General features: G+C 46.2%; 1 protein-coding gene across 1 annotated transcript in view; it reads right to left on the minus strand.

Annotated features, from left to right (window-relative positions):
• Nucleotides 1–23,973, minus strand: part of LOC127597650 (cytosolic carboxypeptidase 4) — a 121,393-nt gene that overhangs the window by 14,667 nt on the left and 82,753 nt on the right. The window contains exons 19-20 of the mRNA XM_052060825.1: nt 23,647–23,800; nt 11,252–11,432 (exon numbers count right to left, since the gene is read on the minus strand). Of these exons, the coding sequence (XP_051916785.1) occupies nt 11,252–11,432; nt 23,647–23,800 (335 nt within the window). The remainder of the gene's footprint in view (nt 1–11,251; nt 11,433–23,646; nt 23,801–23,973) is intronic.

Raw genomic sequence — 23,973 nt, forward strand, 5'->3', positions numbered from 1 at the left:
AGACGATGCTTTCCAAGGCATATACTCAAGAAGAAAACGAGAAACGATGACAACAGCTAGCGCGAAACCATGAGGTCTTAACTGGACTAGGTACTTCCGGTTTGTGTTACCAAAATTAAAGTGCCGTAGAATCTAACCAAATACGCAACACGACAAGGTACTTCCGGTTTGTTCTGCCAAAATTAAAGTCCCCCCAAATATAACTACAAACGGAACATGACACTCCCCGTCTGGTATATATTTTATACCACTATTGTCAATTAACAAGAAGTAAAAATATGAAGATTCAGTTTTCAGCTGCAATGAGTTTCAGAAACAGGTCTCAAGAATGTCTTTGGAGATCCAGATCGGGTGACCTTCAGCTCGATCTTCCTAACCATACCGTCCTGGCCAGGAAAAGTCTTTGTCACGACTGCAAGTGGCCATTCATTTCTTTTGGTTTGATTGTCTTTGAGCAACACTAGGTCACCTTCCTTGACGTTAGGTCTGACATCCTGCCACTTACTGCGGGTCAGTAGCGTGGGAAGGTACTCGCGTCTCCATCTGTTCCAGAAGACGTTAGCAAGATGTTGGACTTGTCTCCATTGTTGACGATGGAGGTCTTTCTTGTCAAAGGCTCCAGGAGGAGCAGGGAGACGGTGCACCTTCTGTGTCAGCAACGATGACGGGGTCAATAGGAAAGGAGACTCTGGATCGGAAGATATCGGTGCGAGGGGTCTGGCATTGATGATTGGAGCTACCTCAGCCATCATGGTTGACAATACCTCGTGTGTAAGGCGTGACTGGAGATTTTCCTGTAGCATGGAGTCAAGAATCCGTCTGGAGACTCCGATCATACGTTCCCACGTTCCTCCCATGTGGAAGGAGTGTGGAGGGTTAAAGATCCACGTGCATCCTTGTTCCCCCAAGTACTTGTTGGCATTAGGTTCTTCGGGGTTTGTGACCAACATGTGTAGTTCTTTGCAAGCGCCTTTAAAATTTGTCCCGCAATCCGACCGAATTTGTTTCACTGGTCCTCTCATTGCCAAAAATCGTCGCAAGGCGTTGATGAAAGAGGATGTGTCCATCGCCTCAATGAGCTCAATGTGTACTGCGCGTGTGCTCATGCAGGTGAAGAGGACCGCCCCTCGTTTGCTATTTGCCTGGCCACCACGGGTACATCTCGTAGTGATAGCCCAGGGCCCGAACACATCAAGTCCCACATACGTAAAAGGTGGTTCCGAGCTCAAACGGTCTGGGGGGAGATTTGCCATCTTCTGAATACATATCTTCCCGCGAAGCTTATTGCAGGTCACGCATTTGTGGAGGATGTTGTTAATGCACCGTTTGGCTGCCACGATCCAGTATCCCGCTGCTCGGATGGATCCCTCAGTGAAGACTCGGCCCTGGTGCTTGACTTTCTCGTGGTAGTGCCTCATAAGGAGTGTCGCGATGTGACTGTGAGTTGGAACGATGATTGGAAACTGTTCGTTTGTGTCGAGAGCTGCGTGCTTGAGTCTTCCTCCTATCCGTAGAAGACTGTCCTCATCCACGTTGGGGTCCAGTTTTCGTAGGGAACTGTTCTCGGGGATGTTCTTTGCAGCGGCTAAGCAGTCAAACTCTTTCTTGTAGGTCTCCCTTTGAACACAGCGAATGATCAGTCTTAGCCGCTGACAGTTCTTTAACCGAGCAAGGTCTAGGACCTTTGGCCTTGCAGTCGAGTATGATTGCAGCCTTTTTCCTCTTCACTAGGTTGGACAAGGATGCTATAGCTCTCACAAGGGACTTCCATGACGAGAACCTTTCAAAGCGATACAATCCCAGCTGTGGAGGAGAGTTTGTGATAGCTGTCGCATGGGAACGAACCTCGCTGTCGGAGTCTGGGTCGACTAGTTCGTAGGATTCTTCTTCATGAGTGGGAATTCCATCCTGCATGGACAGAAAGGTGGGTCCCGTGAGCCATGTTGTTGGCTTGAGTTCAGCAGCAGGCACTGATCGTGTGCCAAAATCAGCTGGATTTTGATCCGTATGGATGTAGCGCCATTGTTCTGGTTTGGTGAACTTCCTGATTCGCTGCACCCGGTTGCAGACGTACACGTAGAACCGATAGTAGAATACGACTCTACTATCGGTGTAGAACTGCATAGAGTCGATGTTAACGTCCAGCTCGTTTTTCACTAGCTCTGTCATTTCCACAGCTAGAACGGCAGCACAAAGTTCAAGTCTGGGTATAGTGTGGGCAGTAGGAGGGGCCAACTTAGCTTTCCCGAGTACAAACCCGACATGACATTCTCCATTGCTGTCGATGATCCTGAGGTAGACCACAGCAGCGATAGCTTTCACTTAAGCATCGGAGAAAATGTGGAGCTCTTTCCTCTCAGCGGTTGACAGAGACGTAGCATATGCTCTCGGCATCTTGATATCTTGTAGATGCTGTAGTGACTCTTTCCACATCTTCCATTCCGCTTCCTTCTCATCCGGTAGAGGGGTATCCCAGTCGAGAGTTTCATTACAGGTGAGTTCTCTCAGCAGGAACTTCCCCTGAATGACAACTGGCGTAACAAGGCCAAGGGGGTCAAACAAACTGTTCACGGTGGCTAAAGCACCTCTGCGGGTGTAGGGCTTCTCTGTAGCCGTCGTTTTGAAGGTGAAGACGTCCTGTTTGAGCTCCCAGCTAAGACCGAGGCTGCGCTGGATAAGGTCAGAACTGTCATCGAAATCCAAGTTGTCTAGTCCTTTAGCATGATCTTCGGGGGGAAAAGCTTCTAGCACCTCTGGGCAGTTTGACGCTATTTTATGGAGTCTGAGGTTGGAAGCAGCAAGCATTGCCTGTGTCTTTGTCAGTAGGTTGACTGCTGCTGCAGCTGATGGGAGTGAGGTCAAACCATCGTCGACGTAGAAATTGCGTTCCACAAAGTCTTTGGCCTCCTTCCCGTATTCATCTGCTCCGTGTTTGGCTGCTTGATGATAACCGTAAATGGCTACGGCTGGAGAGGGTGAATTGCCGAAGACATGAACCTTCATGCGATACTCGATGATCTCCTGGTTGGGGTCATTCTCCTTAAACCACAGGAACCACAAGAAGTCTCTGTTGTCTTCACGAACGACAAAGCTGTGAAACATCTGTTCGATGTCGGCTATGATGGCAATTTCCTCTCGCCTGAAGCGCAGCAAGACTCCCAACAAGCTGTTAATCAGATCAGGACCGGTGAGAAGCACGTCATTCAGGGAGACGCCTTGATGTTGAGAGCTGGAGTCAAAGACGACCCTGATCTTGTCCGGTTTCTGCAGGTGGTAGATGCCGAAAATTGGCAAATACCAGCACTCCCTGTCCTCTTGAAGCGGTGGAGCTACTCAGCGTGGTCACGATCAAAGATGTTTTGCATGTATGAGACGAAGTCTGCTTGCATCTTCGGCTTTCTCACCAGAGTCCGGCGGAGGGAGTTGAGTCTGCTGAGAGCTTGTTCTCTATTGTTTGGGAGTTGCCGACGAGGGGACCGGAAGGGGAGGGGCGCGACCCAGCTGTTAGTTTCATCCATTACCATCTCCTTGTCCATGAACTGTAGAAACATCCGATCTTCGATGGAGAGCCCTACTTTGTCGTCATCCTTGGTGGTTTGGAAGATTGTACTGCCGAGACTGCAGTCATTGGAGACTTGGGTGTCTTGACGAAGGTTGAGCTGCGAGGTAGATTGCTGGTGTTCGGGGCCGAACCTTTCCTTTACTTGGAGCTGGTTGGGGCATGGAGTGAGAAGAGACGGTCTACCATTCTCCAGTATGTTGGTGCGGTAAGACATCACAGATGAAGGTTTGTGGGCGGACCCGAGACAAACATCTCCAACGACGACCCATCCCAGGTCAAGCCGTTGGGCGAAGGGGGCATTGAGGGGACCGTTGCGCTGTTCTCTAACTTTATGGACCTGGAGAACATCGCGTCCCAGAAGGATCAGTATATGGGCACTAGGATCCAGGCGAGGGATCTTGCTCGCGATGGACTTCAAATGACGGTGGTGTTGAGCGATCTCAGGAGTGGGAATTTCGGAACGGTCGTCTGGCATATGTTTACACTCAATTAGCGTTGGAAGCATCACCTTTGTCTGTCCGTCCAGAGACTCGGCGAGGAAACCTGTTGCTCTTCTCCCGGACGTTTCCGTAATTCCTGCACATGTACGGAGTGTGTAAGGGGAGTCTGTACCGTTGACTTGGAAGAGGTTGAAGAACTCCGATCTGGCTAGAGATCTGTTACTCTGCTCGTCCAAGATGATGTAGACGTTGGTAGCTCTATCGGGGTGCGCCTTGGGGTAGACCTTTGCCAGGCAGATCTTAGAACAGGACCGGAGGCTTTGCCCTTTGCCGCAGACCTCTGTGCACTTGGAGGTGACATCAGCTTCAGGCGTTTTCTCATCTCTCTCCCCGCCATGCTGTGGGGAGGGTTCCTTGTTCTCGGTGTCCCAAGGTGGAGGGCCAGGATGGAGCGCCGTCACGTGGTTCTCACTTCCACACTCAATACATTTCAGCGTTGCGTGACAGTTCTTAGCCTGGTGGGTTGTGGAGGAGCAACACTTGAAGCAGACACCATTCTCCTTCAGGTAGGCTTTGCGTTCTTCGAGTGGCTTGCTCCTAAACCCCCTGCATTTCTTGAGTGGATGGGGTTTCTGATGAATGGGGCATTGTTTACTTATATCAAGTTTACCTTCTGAACTGTCTGACTGTAAAACTGGGCTGTTGGGTGGGATGTCTGTCTTGTGAGTAGCGACGTGTCCTTTGACGAATCTTTGTCCTCTTTCGGGTGGCTCGAGCTTCAGAGATTTCTCAGGAACAGGCTGGAGTGAGAAGCTGGGATCGTTTCTTCTGCGGGCCTCGTTGTAGATGAACTCCGTGAAGTACGCGAAAGGAGGAAAGGAAACACCGTGCTGCTCTTTGTACAGGGAGCCTATGGATAACCACCTTTCTTGGCGGCCGTGTGGGAGTTTCTGAACGATAGGGTTGACGCCTCTGGCAGTCTCCAGGTACGAGAGCCCAGACAAGTAGCCGTCAGCCTTGGCAGCGTTTAACTCTTGCAGCAGGTCTCCCAGTTCTCTTAGCTTCGAGACGTCTTTGTGGGAAATCTTCGGAAAACGCTCTAACCATTCAAAGAGGGCAGTCTCTATCATTTCGGGTGTGCCGTAGCACTCTTGTAGCCGCACCCATGCTTGTTGTAGACCCATTGCGGGACTAGCGATGTGCACGGAACGGATCCTTGTAACATGCTCGGAGGACTCTTTTCCTAGCCATTTAGTTAACAGGTCAAGCTCCTCGCTGGCAGTAAGGTTCAGGTCTACAATTGCGTTGAGAAAAGAGGACTTCCACGACCAATAGCTTTCTGGGCGATCGTCGAATTGGTATAGACCAGAGTTCACAAGTCCTTGGCGCATTAAGTACCTTGCAATGTCGCTTATGCCCGTGGTGTCGACAGGATGTGCTTGCTGTGGGGCTTGTAGTGGAGAAGTCTGTCTTGCAAAGGACAGCTCGGATGGGGAGAGTTGAGCGGGGCGATAGTTCCATGCTACTGGCTTTGAACTCGTTGGCTGACGTATTGGAGCTGCTGGCGTTGACTGTGCGCAGTGCTGCACTGTAGCTGTGGGTGCTGGTGTTTTAGGTCGTGGTGCCGGAGCTTCAGACGTTGGCCTGGCGGGTACTAGGTTGTCATCAGATGGATGTGGGGTTTGCGGTGGATACAGAGAGAGTTCTGGTGGCTCCTCAAAGTCTGTTTGGAGCTGGGTGACATAGTCACGTATACGGTGTGGGCTGAGGCTCACTTCGGACTGTCGAGGTCTCCTACTTCCTTCGCAACTCTCGAGCTCAGCCGCTTCTTCTAGGACTCTAGCTTCTGCAGTGGCTGCCGCTACCTCCTTTTTGTGTCCCAATTTTGTGAGCTCAACTGCTAACTGGGCTTCTTTCATCTTGAGTTCTGCCTCGCGCTGTGCGTAGAGAGCTCTCGTGCGCGCCGCTTCAACTTTGGCGCGGGCCCTGGCAACTGCTCTGCTGGCAGATGATGAGTTGGATCCAGTAGATGCAGATCGGAGGGACGCAGTATCGAGTGCGGGCATCAGAGTTTCGAGGGCCCGCTCTTTTCCCGTGACTCCATAGTTGTTGAATACTGAGCCGTTGTCTGTCATTGTTAACTGTTTTGTAGTTGTATTGCCCGCCGTGAAGACGTCTTTTTACTATTCTGTCCTACTTGTCCGTGTCCGAGACGTGAACAGATAGACAGATAGCGAACAACGAAAAAAGACCAAGGATCCACAATGTTGAGATGGAGCTTTAGTTTCTTTTTCCTTAGATTTTTTTTTTGTAAAACTGTACAGAGAAATAAAAACACAAAAAGGGGGATGTTTCACACCGTTCAAATTAAATGTCTCTGTGTCATCACTGTACATTGTAATGTTAACTTTTCAAAACGCAATATAAGCTTGGAACAGAAATAACCAAAATATGCACGGTTAACATTGAAAATAGCCGCAACGAACGTGCAGTAGCCCATATGCTAATATGGATAGCCAAGCGCTAATGTAGCATAGCAAAAACGGACGGAAAATCGTTCTTAATATTGCACATTTCCAATGCTGAAACTGAAGTAACAGTTTGGTAGATATCATGAAAGTGCAGTCTAAACAGGGTTCAACTTACAGACGATGCTTTCCAAGGCATATACTCAAGAAGAAAACGAGAAACAATGACAACAGCTAGCGCGAAACCACGAGGTCTTCACTGGACTAGGTACTTCCGGTTTGTTCAGCCAAAATTAAAGTCCCCCCCAAATATAACTACAAACGGAACATGACAGACCACGTCCAAAATCTCATGAAAAGCATTTTCGAGGCATCCATTTCATAATTGTATTACTACCAATCTCCTTTATTTTGAAACCAAAACTGTATAAGATGAATCATGACAGTATAGAGATACAGTATATGTCATTTTGTAGAGTTTATCTCCTCTGGGTTTTCCCCCAGGGCCAGCTCAATTTCATTGTTGCAGCTTTGCAACGTTTGGCCGGACGAGTACCAATGGATGCCACATACTTTGTCTTCTAGTTTACCTACTGTATATTTTGAGCAACAGTCTATACAAGGGGTATTTTCCTATCACCAGTGTTTACTTATTGATTTGAGTTTTCATTGAGGGTGCATCCTATGGAAAATGAAATAATTTGGAGTGAAGTTAACAGTATAAGAGGCAGATTTGATCAACCTCAATTGCATAATGCCATGCCCTAAATTCCATTGCACATTTTATCTTAGTATATATCTTTGTTGGACTGGAAGCTTTTTTAGTAAACTAGCTTGCAGAATACTCTGGTTGCAGGTGTGGTGCGTTATAGCAGGCCGACAAAGAGCTTATTCACTCAAGGAAGCCATTGAAATGTTTTGCCTTTCTGATGGTGCTTTATCTGAGATCAAATCCATTTCAGACGATGAAATTGGTGATCCAGATTTTGTTGAACCTGCTGAAGCATACGAGTCTGACTTCAGCCTTGATGATGATGAGACACTGGGAACAATAGCAATACCTAATCCAAATACACTTGATGTTGAAATTCATAACGTACATGCAGACAATGACACTGAGGTCCCAGTTGATGATGAGCCTCAGCCCGGGCCAGCTCCTCTAAACAAAGTTTTTTCTTGGAGGCGCAGCTGACAGACACCCTTCATTCCAAGGACCTGCATTCTCACATCCACCAGATGAAATACCAAGTCCAAAGTGGTGTTTTGATCAGTTCATGGATGAATCTGTGCTTGAACTTATTTCTGATCAATCAAACCTGAATGCCGTTATGAAGAATGGCCCAAAACTAAGAACAACCCCTTCAGTTGAGGTCAGACAAGACTGATTCAATCATTTTCCCATCCATGCTGATAAACGTGGACGATGCAGTGTGCGCAAGAATGGCTACACACAAATGGCAACACACAAAGTGCAAAGTATTTTTGTGCTTTACAAATTGTTGTCAGACCTGTCCTTCTCAATTAGGATTTGAGACGTCAATATTATTATTGGTATTATATCTCAATATTGGCGTTTTTGGCGTTAATTTACCACACTGTGCCAATGTTGTCAACCTGCAACCTCCCAGAATACATTACATGTGAAGCTTTTCCTAAAAAAAAAAGTCTGTATTGTGTACTACTACCCCATATGACAATCTTCCCCAAATTTCAGATTTTTCCTGTGACAAAAACTTAATTTGAGCCCGAGAGGGTTTTTAAACGACTATGGTCATGCTTGTCATTTGCGCTGGAGAAAATACAGTTTACTGTCTATTTTTGCATTAGTTGTACCTGACATGCCTGGCATTACCAATCCAAACACATTGTAGTTTTGAGTGACATTTTTAATTGGCGCTCTTTTCCAAATTTTTTATTTGTATTTGTCATGTGTTTGTATCAGTATTTGTATGTGCCTCTTTTACTTTGAGTGAGAATAGCTAAGTCTGACTGACTGTTTTATTACGATAGAAGGATGGTGCTGTGATCGAACGTGACTTTTTGAATAGCGGGCTGGTATGTTACCCAGATGACTTAGACTCTGGCATGGAGCGTATCTCTTTTCCAATGTACAGTATTGTCAAAAATAAGAATCCTGATCTAAACCAACAAGTCGTGGATTCGAAATCTTAAGTTGACACCTGGGGGACTGTTTCCATGACTCGCTGAACATGCGGCAAACATTGCACAAACAATGAAACGGTGTCCTGTTGTCCCGATTGCAATGTCCATTTGCTTCATGTATAGCACTTTATATACAGCGATGGTTGTTTTAAAGTGCTCTATAAATACAGTTGAGTTGAGTAAGGTGGTCGGTGCCTGTTATGGCGGCAACCCCAGAACTCACTGGTGGACACTGACAGGAAGGGATGCCGTCAAACTGAAGGAGTCTTATCAGGCCTTTATGGCCTGTGGGACTCCAAAGCAGCTGATGGGTACCAGCTGGCCAAGCAGAACACAGCTTCAGCGGTCACCAAGGCAAAAACCCGGGCATGGCAAGAGTTCAGTGAGGCCATGGAAGCCAACTTCCGGACAGCTTTGAGGATATTCTGGTCCACAGATGTCTCAAAATGGGTAAGCAGTGCACCATTAACACTGTTTACAGTGGAGATGGGGCACTGATGACCTCGACTCGAGACATTGTGAGTCGGGGGGCAGAATGCTTCAAAGACCTCCACAACTCCACCAACACGCCTTCCTTAGAGGAAGCACAGTCAGTCTGAGGTGGGCTCTCGTGTCTCTGAGGTTGAAGTCACCGACGTGGTTAAAAAGCTCCTTGGTGGCAAAGCCCCAGGGGTGGATGAAATCTACCAGGAGTTCCTCAAGGCTTTGGACGTTGTGGGAGTGTCCTGGTCGACACGCCTCTGCAACATTGCGTGGTCATCGAGGAGGGTGACTCTGGATTGGCAGACCGGGATGGTGGTCCCTCTTTTTAAGAAGGGAGGACTAGAGGGTGTGTTCCGACTACAGAGGGATCAAACTCCTCAGCCTCCTTGGTAAGGTCTATTCAGGGGTGCTGGAGAGGAGGGTCCATCGGGAAGTCGAGTCTCAGATTCAGGAGGAGCAGTGTGGTTTTTGACCCGGCCGTGGAACAGTGGACCAGCTCTACACCCTTAGGAGAGTCAACAAGGGTACATTGAAACTCGCCAAATCTTTTGACCGGGTTATGCGGGGAGTTCTGTGGAGGGTGCTTTGGGGTTATGGGGTACCGAACCCACTGACATGGGCTGTTCGGTCCCCATACCACCAATGTCAGAGTTTGGTATGCATTGTCGGCAGCATGTCAGAATCATTTCCAGTGAGGGTTGGTCTGCACCAAGGCTGTCCTTTGTCACCAATTCTGTTCATAACCTTTGTAGACACAATTTCTAGCCCAGCCGAGGAATTGAAGGGGTTGGTTCTTGAGAACTTGTAGCCTACGTTCTCTGACAGATTCTATTTAAGTGATTCCTTGATTCAACAAGTGTGGTGCTAATCAGGTTTGGGTGTAGCTTGTGAAATTGAACTCACATTTCCCAAATTTGTCGTTTGTCACAGTGACTTTATGAGTTAACAAATGGATGGGGTGCGCTTACTTTTTTCAAAGAGAATTAGCAAGATTTTTTTGTGCCTTGATAAGTTGAATTGTCATTTGAAAACTGCATTTTGTGGTTCCTTGGATTGTCTCTGAGTGATGTTAAAAATTGGTTTGATGATTTGAAACCGTTGTGTTATACATATTCAGACACGCCACTCCAAACTGCCACCTTCAGAAGTTCTCCGATGACTCTACGATTGTTGGCCTCATTACAGAGGGGGACGATCGGGAGTACAGGGGACTGACGAAGGACTTTGTCGACTAGTGCCAGCAGAATCTCCTTCAGATCAACCCGAGGAAAACTAAGGAGTCTGTTGTGGATTTCTGCAGGAAACAGTCCTCACCAGCACCGATAAACATCCAGGGTATGGACATAGAGAGGTGACCTCCTACAAGTACCTAGGTGTTCTTCTGAACAACAAACTGGACTGGTCTACAAACACGGACACCCTGATTAGGAAAGGACAGAGCTCCGACAGCAGAGGACCGACTCTTCCTACTCAGGAGGTCTTTTGGGGTTCAGGGGTCGCTCCTTAAGACTTTCTATAACTCGGTGGTGGCCTCGGCCATCCATTATGGCATTGTCTGCTGGTCAGGCAGCATCTCAGCCCGGGACAGAAAGAGACTGGAGCGAGTGGTCAGGAAGGCCAGTTCTGTCTTGGGCTGCTCCCTTGACACTCTGGAGGAGGTGGGCAACAGAAGGATGCTAACTAAGCTAAAAGCTATAATGGACAGTCCCTCCCTCCCTCTCCAGCCCGCCCTGACAGCACTCGGTAGCTCCTTCAGCCAGAGACTGTTACACCCGCGCTGCAAGAAGGAGAGATACCGATGCTCGTTCCTACCGACTGCTGTCAGGCTGCTGAATAAAAATAACAACAATAATAATAATAATAATTAAATGATGTGAAAAACAATTGTAAATAGCACTGCAATTTATCCATTTTGTATTCATATTGCACTTAATTGAACGGTGTTTGTTTGTTTTTTCTTCTTTCTTCTTTCTACCCACATTCTTGCTGCTGGAGGCTGTAAATTTCCCCAGTGTGGGACAAATAAAGGATATCTTATATGAAAAAAAATTCTGAACGGGGCGCAAATACTTTTTCACGCCACTGTACATGTGACTTCTAAATGTGACTTACTTCTACCTCTGCGCCATACTCACATTCCATTAATGACCCCATCTGGGTTTAGCATCGGGATGATCTTGAAGACAAATGTCTCTCTCAATGCCTGGGCGATTGGATCACGACTGCAGAGAAACTCAAGGGTGCCTTTCATTCCCCAGCTGGCATTGGATTCACCGGGGTGAACACGACTTGTCAGCACAATGCAGGGACGGTTACCTAAAGAAGAGACATTGATAGTGTCTAGATTTTTTTCCCCATTTACTCTACAATCGCAAAAATGGTTGACAGTAACATTGTTTGTAAAAGAATACTAAGAAAGATTGTATCACCACTGATTCTGAAAAGTGCTTCCCATCAGGGTTGCATGTAGTCCACTAACCTCTGGCAACTGTGAACTGGCATTTCAGCCGGCACACTAAGCCACAGGGGGATTAGGCAAAGTCAGCTTTATTATCAAATTCTTAACATGTGCTAGGCATAAAATGTAATAAAAATAGCATAGGTTCAGGGGATTGGGGTTGTCACTCAATCACTTTCATTACGTTGGTCTGACTGAGCTGCTGATCTCGAATGGGTTTGTTTTGAGTCGTCGTCCCTTTCCTTTTCAGGATTAGAAAAAAATTACCTCTTATTATTCTGATGTAGTCAAATTGATCCTGGTTTGTCGGTATGTGATCATAGGGGTTGACCCAACCTACAGTAATTTCAAAGCAAAACCACGCGGTTCTGATTCAGTATACTCTGGCTTGAATTTACTTTTTGAGGTACACGTTGTCAGGTTGGGAGGCCAAAGTTCCCATGAGTGAGATGTGGATGATAAAAGATGTATAAATGATGTAGCAGGAGCGCCACCTCAAATGAGGTGATTGTGATGTGATAGATTGATTGCGAAATAAATTAAATTGATGAATGGGTTAACTCCCAGAAATAGGTAGTTCATTCAATTTGAATTTGGAATTGATTTCAATTGTAATTTCCAATTTCAAGGCGAGGGCGCGCCACACCCATCTTATTATTACAAGTCCACACAAACCTATGCATATGGTATAGAATCTATACAATTTTTCAGGATTACCCAGAGGTGGGCAAACTACGCCCTGCGATATGCTATAAAGGCAAGGTGATATTAGAAAAAAATATATATACATATAGCGGCTGGATAGCTCAGTTGGTAAGGCATCGGTTTGGCATACGGGAGACGGTGGTTCGAACCCCGCTTGGGTTCTAATGCCTAATGCCCCGCTAATTCCTACCTCCTAAAATGATGAGAGAATATAAAACGAATGACTTGCCGACTCAGATGTCGCCCGGCCAAAAGAGGTCTGCGTCAGGTGCTGGGAAACCAGAGCACCTTGATGAAAAATGGGCTACTGAAACAAAGCGGAGATGGGCGAGATGCGATAACATGGCTCTGTTGGAATGCTACTACTCAAGCAACCCTAGTCAAAGGGGTTACATACAGAGAATGTGAGATAAATGGTGACCACGAAACAACTAGTAGCTCAGTGTTCGAACATCCACAAACAGCAACTGCTGTCACAACTTGAGATTGATGAGGTACAACGCAGGTTCCATGGTGAAGGGCGACAGGCTGCCAGATCAGAGGAGGAGGTCATAAAAGAGATTGGGAGGCAAGCCCCAATGAATGGAGATGATGAGATTGGGAGGCCACCCCCAATGAATGAAATGCTGAGCGAGGCAGCAACTGACCTGAAAGCTAAGATCATGGTGAGAATGAAAGCTGGGCTGTTCAATAAACAAACAAAACAAACAAACAAACAAGCAACCTAGAAACCAATTACAACGGCTATGTGAAGTGAGCTCATCCGCCCCTACACACCTGCCCGGCGCCTCAGGTCTGTGGACCCTTCTTTGTTAGAAGTACCAAGAACTAAACTGAGGCTGAGAGGGGATCGAGCCGTTTCTCTTGCTGGTCCCTCTCTCTGGAATGACCTCCCACTGAACATTCGGCAAGCCTCCTCGCTGCCCCTCTTCAAAGCCCTCCTCAAAACTCACTTGTATTCTTTGGCGTTTGACCCAGCATGACTTAGATTTGTTCTTGATTTTACTGTTTGGTGCTTTGTCTTACTGTTTATTGTGCATGCTAAATCGCTCCATGTACAGCACTTTGTATGCAGCGATGGCTGTTTGAAAGTGCTCTAGAAATACTGTTGACTTGACTTGACTTGACGTACCACCTGAAAGTCTCATGGAAAGTGTGAATGCAGCACTGAGGGCGATCCCTACCGTAACGATCACGGAAACCAATGAGCTGATATACGCTTCAGCGTCAGTGATCCTTGAGATGCTTGGCTATATGGAAGCCATTAAAAACGTTACCCACCATGGAAAAGACTTGGTGGAGGCAGCTCAAGGCAGCTCGGGAAGATGTGAGTCAATTGACGGAGGCCCAGAGAGGTGGGATGAAAAGGCCGATACCCGAGAGGTACATCCAGATGACCATACCTGAAGCACTCGAAACTGCCAAACAAAGGCTCCAAGCCTTGTCCAGCTGCCTAAAGCGGTCCACGAAAGAGAATGAGGCCAGACGAATAAACAGGCTGTTCGCAACCCAATCTGCGAAAGTGTACGCTCAGTGGCTCAGAGCTGACCCACCAAGACTGGAAACTGAAAGGTACTGGAAAGGCATATGGGAGAAGGAGGTTGCACATAACAGCAGTGCACAATGGCTGGTGACCCTGAGAGAGGAGCAAAGCAACCTCCCTGAGAAGAACCCAGTTACCATAACAGTGGCAGACATACAAGAAATAATAATAATAATAATACATCACATTTGTAAGCGCCTTTCACAACACACAAGGACACTGTACAGCCAAGACCAATAGTAAAACACAGATAAAATAATAAATCAAGAAAGAAAGATTTAAGGCGGGTAGGCAAGTCTGAATAGGTGGGTTTGGAGCTGTGTTTTGAATAAGGAAAGAGAGTCAATATTACGAATGTTGGGAGAAAGTGAGTTCCAGAGTTTGGGGGCAGAGCGACTGAAGGCTCTGCACCCCATTGTACTGAGACGGGCAGAGGGTAGAAAAAGGTGGAGGGAGGATGAGGACCTGAGTGAGCGAGAAGGAATGGAGATTTGAAGAAGATCTGACAGATAGGGGGGCGCAAGGTTATGGATGGCTTTGAATGTATAGAGAAGTATTTTGAAGTTGATTCTAAGTTTGACAGGAAGCCTGTGGAGCTGTCGGAGGATGGGGGTGATATGATGGAAGGAGGGGGTTCTCGTGATGATCCGGGCTGCTGAATTCTGAACAAGTTGAAGTTTATGGAGGAATTTTTGATGGACACCGAAGAGGAGTGAGTTGCAGTAGTCAATAAGGGAAGTGACGAGACTGTGAACAAGGATAGCGGTGGTGTGCGGAGTGAGTGAGGGACGGAGGCGGTTTATATTGCGAAGGTGGAAATGAGCGGACCGGGTAATGTTATTGATGTGGGAGTGAAAGGATAGTGAACTGTCAAGGATGACACGCAGACTCTTCACCTGAGGGGAAGGAGCTATAGTGGCATTATCAATTGTGAGGGAGAAACTGTCGGCTTTGTTTAGAGTGGATTTGGTACCGACGAGTAGGAGTTCAGTTTTATTGCTGTTTAGCTTGAGGAAATTTGGGTGAACCAAGATTTGATTTCTGAGAGACAGTGAGAGAGGGACGAGGGTGGGAGAGAAGCGTCGGGTTTGCTGGAGAGATAGAGCTGGGTGTCATCCGCAAAGCAGTGAAAGTGTAAGCCAAATTTGCGGAAAATGTTTCAGAGTGGAAGGAGGTAGACAATGAAGAGGAGCGGACCGAGTACAGAACCCTGGGGAACACCAGAAGAAACGGGGAGGGATTGTGAAGTAAAAGAATCAAGTTGAATGAACTGAGAGCGACCAGTGAGATATGAGTGGAACCAATGTAGAGGGGTGTTGGTGGTGCCTATGGTAGAGAGTCTATTGAGGAGGATGGGGTGAGAGATTGTGTCGAAGGCTGCACTCAGGTCAAGGAGGATGAGGATGGAGATAAGGCCAGAGTCTGCTGCCATGAGAAGATCGTTTGTGATTTTTATGAGGGCTGTTTCAGTACTGTGACGGTGATGGAAGCCGGACTGGAATTGTTCATAAAGACTATTGTCGGTGAGGTGGGAGTGGAGCTGAGAGGCGACAGTTTTCTCCAGAATTTTCGACATGAAGGGAAGATGGGAAATGGGGCGTAGGTTATTGAAGTCATTGGGATCTGAACCAGGTTTTTTCAGGATTGGGGTGACAGCTGCAGTTTTGAAGAGCACAGGAACAATTCCAGTCGACAGAGAGGAATGGATAATGGCTGAGATGAAGGGAAGCAGATAGGGTAGGCAGGATTTGACCAGAACTGTGGTGAGGGGATCGAGCTGACAGGAGGAAGTCTTGGATTTAATGATGAGGTCTGAAATTAATGAGAGATGGGGGAGTTCAAAAGAAGAGAACAGTTTTCAAGGGGTGAGAGGGTCAGATGAGGGGAAAGGTACAGAGGAGCCCAGATGCTGGTGGATTCTGTTGATTTTTTCATTGAAAAAGAGGAGAAGTGCGTTGCAGGTGTCACGAGAGTAAAAGTGAGGTGGTAGGGAGTCAGGAGATTGAGTGATTCTGTTCCAAAGGGAAAAGAGAGTCTTAGTATTTCCAGCATTGGAGCAGATGAGTCCGGAGTAGTAATGTGATTTTGCTTGAGAGATGGAATCCTTGTAGAGGGATAGTTGAGCTGCATAGATGTCCTTGTGAGCAGTGAGGCCGGTTTTCCTATAAAGTCTCTCAAGCTGCCGGGTTCGGGCTTTCAAGGAACGTAGATGAGGGGTGAACCAAGGGGCAGACCGAGTAAAAAGGACAGAGCGGGACTTGACAGGGTCGAGCGTATTGAGGATGCTGGTGAGACCAGAGTTATATCGGAAAACCAAATCATCAGGAGTGGAGTCAATGTCCGGAGTCAGGGTGGTCAGCCATGTAGTGAGAGTCAATGTTAATGTCTTTAATATTACGGTAAACAATGATCCGGGGTGATTTGGCAGTTGAGAGCTGGAGTGTAATGTTGAATGAGATTTAGGAAGTGGTCCGTTATTGGAAGTTCATCAGCAGTTGGAGGGGGAAATACCAGAGCAGCAGATCAGATCCAGGGTGTGACCTTTGATGTGTGTGGGAAAATCTACAAATTGATCAAAACCAACACTGTTAATTGAAGAAGTGAAGTCAATGGTGAGAGGAAGAGCGGTGTTGTCCATATGTATATTAAAATCTCCCAGGATTATTACATTTGGTGACAGAGAGGAGAGATGGGTGAGGACAGTATTCATTCAAAGGAGGAAAGTGGCGGGAGAGAAACCGGAAGTACTTTCCACTTCTCGCGGTATACTATCGCGAGACCTCCTCCGCGACCAGAATCGCGGGGCTTGGAAATGTAAACAAATCCCGGGGGAGTGGAATCGTTCAACTGTGAGAAGTCCCCGGGAGTTTGCCAGGTTTCATTCAAGCAAAGAATGTCAAGCTTACGGTCCGTGAGGATATCTTGAATGAGATTACCCTTCCCAGTAAGCGAACGGATGTTAATTAGCCCGAAGTTGACGGCGGCAGTCTCGCTGCTGCGGGGGCCGTTAGCCGACCTAGCCAAGCCGGCTAACGCACGATGGTCGATGGATCGGCCGGCGTTTCTGGATGGCCGACGGGAGGAAGACCAGAAGGAGATGATAGTGTTGGATCGGTTGAGGCAGAAGCCCCGACGAGACCCACGATGAATATATTTCCGGGAAGGAAAGCGAACGATGTCCGGGAGACGGTGTAGAGCAGGAGGAGGGCCCAGCCATTGGAAGCGGAGCCGAAGGAGCTCGGCCACCGAGTACTGGAGCAGACCCTTGACAGGTCGATGGAGGAGCGACAGGTTGACAGGTAGGACGCTGAGACGCCGGGACGAAACAGTCGAAGATAGTTGCGAGTGCGAGGCAGGCGTGAATGGGGGCTGGGTGGAATGACTGTGAGATGATGATAGTGATTCCATGCGAAACAGTAAAACAATCGAGCGTAAAAACACCGTTAAACACAAAAGTTTGTGGGAGAGCAGCGGCAGCCAAAACGCGACAGCGTTCACTCTACCCGGAAGTCCCAGAAGAAAGAGTCTCAGATATGAAGAACTGGACAGCACCAGGCCCGGACATGGTCCACACCTACTGGCTAAAGAAACTCACAGCACTCCATGAGCGCCTAGCAGCACAAATGAACCAGCTGCTGAGGGATGGGACTCACCCAGGATGGCTAACCTAAGGGCGAACGATCCTGATCATGAAGGATCCGTCAAAGGGTGCAGTCCCATCCAACTACCGTCCAATAACCTGTCTCTCCACAACATGGAAGCTCATGTCAGGCATCATTGCAGCTAAGATAAGTGGATCAATACATGAGCGAAGCACAGAAGGGCATTTGTAGAGATACCAGAGGAGCCAAACATCAGCTCCTGGTTGACAGAACAGTCGCACAAGACTGAAGGTCCCGACATACCAACCTGTGCACAGCCTGGATTGATTACAAGAAAGCCTGTGACTCGATGCCACACACATGGATCACTGAATGCTTGGAGTTGTATAAGGTGAACAGGACCCTAAGAGCCTTCCTTGCGAACTTGATGAGGATGTGGAAAACCACACTTGAAGCCAATGGCAAGCCACTTACCCAAGTGTCCATTAAATGTGGCATATACCAAGGTGATGCACTCTCCTCACTGCTTTTCTGCATTGGACTGAACCCCCTAAGCCATGTAATCACCAAGACAGGCTATGGATACCGCCTCAGAAATGGAGCTACGATCAGTCACCTCCTCTACATGGATGACATAAAGCTGTATGCTAAGAGCGAAAGGGACATAGACTCCCTGATCCACACAACCAGGATCTACAGCAGCGACATTGGGATGTCATTCGGGCGCTTGAGAAATGTAGTCGGATGGTGACTAAGAGAGGAAAAGTAGTCCGCACTGAAGGGGTCTCTCTCCCTGAAAGAACAATAGCAGACAGCTACAAGTACCTCGGTATACCACAAGCCAATGCCAACCTTGAATTGGCAACAAGGAAAGCGGCTATGGCCTGTAGCAACCACAAATGCCCTCTGAGAACTCTGACATTTGAACTTCGCGCTGTGAGACTGATCAGCCAATCGGCGGCCCCCGCTGCCGCTCGCTACCAACCAATCACAGCCCCCGGGTGGGCTGGACGTTTGTTTACGCTAAGGTCCGCCTTGCTGGTATATAAATGATCGTATGTTTGCTAAAATAAAGCAGTGTACCACAGCTCTTCGAGTACTTCACTTCGCCGGGCCGTCGCTCCTTACAGGCCAAATACCTCCAGCGAGTGAGGCAAGTCCTAAGACGCAAGCTCAATGGCAAGAATAAGACCCGGGCAATAAACAGCTATGCCCTGCCAGTGATCAGATACCCTGCAAGAATAATAAGGTGGCCAAAGGAAGAGATTCAGACCACGGACGTTAAGACCCAAAAGCTCCTAACCATGCATGGAGGGTTCCATCCCAAATCCAGCACCCTGAGACTGTACGCAAGCCGAAAGGAAGGAGGCCGGGGACTAGTGAGTGTGAGAGCCACTGTCCAGGATTAAACATCCAAGCTCCATGAGTACATGAAGGAGAAGGCTCTAATGGATGACGTACTCAGAGAATGTCTCAGACAATGGGGAACAGAGGATGACGCGCTGGAAGAGGGACCATCATGGGAATACAAGCCCCTACACGGGATGTACCACCGGACCAAAACTGAAGTGGCCGATCTCAAGAAGTCCTATCAGTGGCTAGAGAGGGCTGGCCTGAAGGACAGCACAGAGGCACTCATCCTGGCTGCTCAGGAGCAGGCCCCGAGAACCAGAGCCATCGAGGCCCAGATATACCACACCAGACAAGACCCAAGGTGCAGGTTGTGCAAAGAGGCACCTGAGACGATCCAACACATAACTGCAGGGTGTAAGATGCTGGCAGGGAAAGCCTACATGGAACGCCATAACCAGGTGGCTGGCATAGTCTACCGAAACATCTGTGCGGAGTATGGACTGGAAACCCCATGGTCAAAATGGGAAACACCTCCGAAGGTGGTGGAGAGTGACAGAGCGAAGATCCTGTGGGACTTCCAGATCCAGACTGACCAGATGGTAATGGCGAACCAACCAGATATCGTGATCATAGATAAAGGGCAGAAGAAAGCCGTTGTAGTGGATGTAGCGGTTCCAAGTGATGGAAACATCTGAAAGAAGGAACACGAGAAACTCGAGAAATACCAAGGGCTCAGAGAGGAGCTATAGAGAGCCTGGAAGGTAAAGGTGACAATCGTGCCTGTGGTGGTCGTAGCACTCGGGGCAGTGACCCCCAAACTAGATGAGTGGTTGCAACAGATCCCGGTCAGAAATGTGCAGTGCTGGGAACAGCAAGGATACTGCTTAGAACCCTCAAGCTTCCTGGCCTCTGGTAGAGACGAAGTGGGTGAGAGAGAGAGAGAGAGAGAGAGAGAGAGAGAGAGAGAGAGAGAGAGAGAGAGAGAGAGAGAGAGAGAGATAGAGATAGAGATAGAGATAGATAGATAGATGTGTGAATATAAAATAATTTGTTATGCATAGGGTGTTAATGCTGATTGGCTTGCAGTAGAGGTATTGTGATGTTGCTTAACAGCTATGTATTATGATGGCTTGATTAATGGAATTGATGCTTTACTATTAGTTTTATACATGTACTCAGCAACTGCCTCATATTTATTATAATTTGATGTATTCTATGCCCATGTTCATGTTGGTCTCACGAATATGAAACGTGTTGGGATTTTTCCAGTGTTAGGCCTATGTGAAGCTGATGTCGTGACATGTATGTATTTGATAATGATGGTTGACTCTGAGGAAGCTTTAAAATACAAATGATCTCACTAGTATCCAATAGGGATGTGAATCTCAGCACTGAGGACGATTCGATACAAATCGCGATGCACTGCCAGCGATGCGATACTTAAACGATACATGGAATTTTCTGGCGATACGATGCGATACGTTTCACCGTCGTCACGATGCGATACACATTAAGTTCAAATCAATGCGATCCGATACGATACAAAGCAATTTGTTGCGATATTGTGCAATTAAACATGATGCAAATAAGCAAAGAAAAAAAGTTTTTAAAAAGATGGAATTCAGTATGGTATTACAAAAAGGATACCACTTTATTCCTTATAAACAGTAGAACTTGTAAAACAACTTATTTAAGCCCTTTCACAATTGGGTTTTGTGCAAAGAAAATGTAAACAATTTGGCACCTGAGACTCACAGCTGTTGCTATAGTGTAAACACAAACAGACTATTCTCACTGAGTGTCATATATATATATATATATATATATATATATATATAATGAATCTATAGCGCAAGATGTCCACCCATCCACTGTAAGTGCAACTCTTTGTGCACTGTTCAGCGACACAGTAATCTCACTTCTTACTTTGTTGTACACATCGGGAATATGTAAGTGAACACAGACCTGTCTGGTATTTTATACCTGGCTTCCAAAACGTGCACGAGCTGTCTGAAACCCTCGTTGTCCACCACGCTAAGGCTGGAGGTCTTTGCATATGAAATAAGCAGTGACCTTAGTTATAGCCATTGCGCGGTCACAGTGAGTTGCAAGGGGACTCCCAAAATAAGAGGCAATTTTTTTCTGATCCTGACCTGGTTTACCAAGAGTTTCTCCGGTGTCCGACGAGGAACTGGGCGTGGAAGCGGGGGAGCGGGAGGGAAACTTGTCGGTGATCTGGTGCCATCGTTTTAAGTGGGTCTGCATATTTGTGGTTCTGCCGTTGTATGGCTTCTTAGTGCGACATTCCTTGGAAATTACGGAGGTTTTATCAAGCTTTCCGTCTTTCTTTTCGAAGCCGTAGTATTTCCAAACATAAGATTTGAATGTTGCGGCTGCATTAAATATAGTAGTTTCCTCGCCTCCCCTTGCGCTAACTTTCATAATGTTTCGCTAGTTGTGTACTGGACTGTATGTGACGCACGGCTACCGTCCATATTCAACACAAAACGCAAAGCAATGATGGTGCATTCATTGCGCCTAGGAAGGGGCAGATAGGTGACGTTTAACATGAATAAAGCGGCGCTTGAATCGGATTTTACCGATACCCATCAATGCATCGTGATGAATCGCGATTTCACCCGTCAATCGCGTCGTACCCAGTGAATGAGCCGATGCACTCTGATCGCGCACGTGCACATCGATGTATCGATTAATATCGATTATTTTCCACACCCTTAGTATCCAAGTGACAGTTGTAACGAAGGGACACACGCGGTGCCTTTTGTCGTGCAAAGGTTGCCTGAGGAATTTTTCTCCATTACATTGTTGGAATGTTCGAGATGCCCCAAGGTTATATAAGGCAGCTGCCTTTAGGCTCAGGGATCTCTTCTCAAGAAACGTGAGAAACGGATGAATGATGAAGACGCTCGACACACGGAGTTTTAATGTGAAAGAATGTATTTATTTATTTTTTTGTTTGTGGCAAATTAATCTTTTAAACAAATAATTGAGCCAATTGTTAAAATTATTTTATTTGGGTGGGGGCAAGACTCTGTACTTTGAGAGGAAACAGGTCTTTATCTTACATAATCAGTGAGATTTTCAGGGCATCACCATCAATCAAACAAAAATATAATATGGGAATACACATATTTAAGATATTGGCCCCAAAATATCACTTCACCAAAAACAACAAAATTACATTGTGATGTTTTTTTTCCCCCTTTTCTTCAGTTACCTGGTGATGTCCGGGGGGCCGGGCCTCCTGTTGCATACCTTTTGGTTGCTATGATTAGCAGGGACAGTGTCAGATTGTTTGTTCATTGCTCGCACCCATAGCCGGTATTATTCACTCGTGTTCACGGTCAGCGGTACTTTTTGAGTTGTGTGTTTCCTGTACGTACATTCTGTTGTTGTGACTGTTGTTTCTATCTTGTACTAGATTTATTCAGTCTCCTTCGTTATGTTGAGTTCCCGACGGCATCCTTCTGCAGAGGCCACGTCCATTGCATTGCATTTAGATTGGTCCTAGTGTTTTTGTCAACATCGGTTTTGCTTCGACCTTCTGTCGACATCAAGTTTACTCTTTTTGTGTTTGAATCATTTTCTTGTGTGTTCCATGCTTTTTTTCTTTCACTTTTTACTGTGAATGTCTCTCTGCCTTTATGCTATGATTCAAATTGTTCTCAACTGCTACTGAGATATTGTCTGCTTTTAGGATCCATAATTCATTTTGACAACATGTGACATTGGGCGAATATAGGCAAAAATGACAACAAAATAATAACGATTAAAAAAAAATATATATATATATATATATATATATATATATATATATATATATATATATATATATATATATATTAGAGCTGTCAGTTTAGCGCGTTTTTATTGGCATTAATTTAAATGAATTTTAACTGGATTAAATTTTTTCTCGCGAGATTAACGCGGCACACGTCACAAGCGGATGTTACTTGTTTGGAACTATTTTGTGTGGACGGTTACAGAGTTCTGCGTCCATATAAATACAGCGGGTGGAGCTTCTCTGTGTTTGTCTGACAGTGGTAGCGACCTAGCGAAAATAAAATGTCTCCAGTGTTGTCATTCGAAATGAGGTCTACACAAAAACTGTAGAGAGACTTCCGCACAAGAAGGACCAACACAATCAACATAACCTGACTGTGTTAGGGGGAGTGACCCCCCCCCCCCTCTTTCAGAATGGTTTGCCCCAGCAGCACGGGAGAAGTGCGTGCGCTTTTTTGTACGGCGGGCAGTTTTGAATACAGCGGCACAGATAATGAACACTTGTTTCCGGTGTCTTGTTATTCTTCAACAAACGTACAGAAACAGACTGCTGTGTTCACAGTAAACTTGAGAAAAACGAAGTATGTAATCATGGTTTAAATCTACTATAGGCTGAGTACTAGTTTACCTTAGATGTGCACTTTATAATGTTATATTGCTCTGTTTTGATTTTATTTAAAAAACTGTTAAAGCAGCTGTTGTGTGACAAAATATTGTTTTCACTGTTGCTGATGGACAGTAATATTGTGTGAGAGATTATGTGTGAATAACTGCTCCAAGTGAAAAATGTTCATGTAAAATTGAAAATCAAAATTGTTATTTCAGTAAATATTTGTATTTGGCACATAGAAAACATATTCATGATTCCATGTTGATGAGAGCATTAAAATGGGTGAAAAATAGGACAAAAAATGTAAAAGGAAATTCAGAAACGATAAAAAATGTGTGAGTAATCACGATTAATTTTTTAGTCCATTTGAGTTAATTATGACAGTTGCATTTTTAATTAGATTAAATATTTTAATCGTTTGACAGCTCTAATATATATTTGAGATTAGTACTCACGCAGCTGATGAATGTCTTTATAGCTCTTGCTGGGAGGAGAAGCAGTGATGGTGACAAATGGGCAGGCGTTTCCAGCAAGAGTAGGACAAAGAATCTGCTCCCGGAAAAAGACCTTCCTGGGATCAACTGATCTATGCAGTAAACGCAGATGAGCCTGATGAACATAATCGGAATGTAGAAGTGATGATTATCAATAGTGGTTATTGGTTATTGGACAATAATGGCAAAATACAGCAGTGCATAAAAAACTATTTTCAATGAAAGGAAATCAAAACAAATGCCAAGCTGACATATTTGATAATAATGTTCCGACATAAAGATTCACTT

Source organism: Hippocampus zosterae, chromosome 3 (genome assembly GCF_025434085.1).
Source record: "Hippocampus zosterae strain Florida chromosome 3, ASM2543408v3, whole genome shotgun sequence".
In the NCBI taxonomy this organism is placed as follows: domain Eukaryota; kingdom Metazoa; phylum Chordata; class Actinopteri; order Syngnathiformes; family Syngnathidae; genus Hippocampus; species Hippocampus zosterae.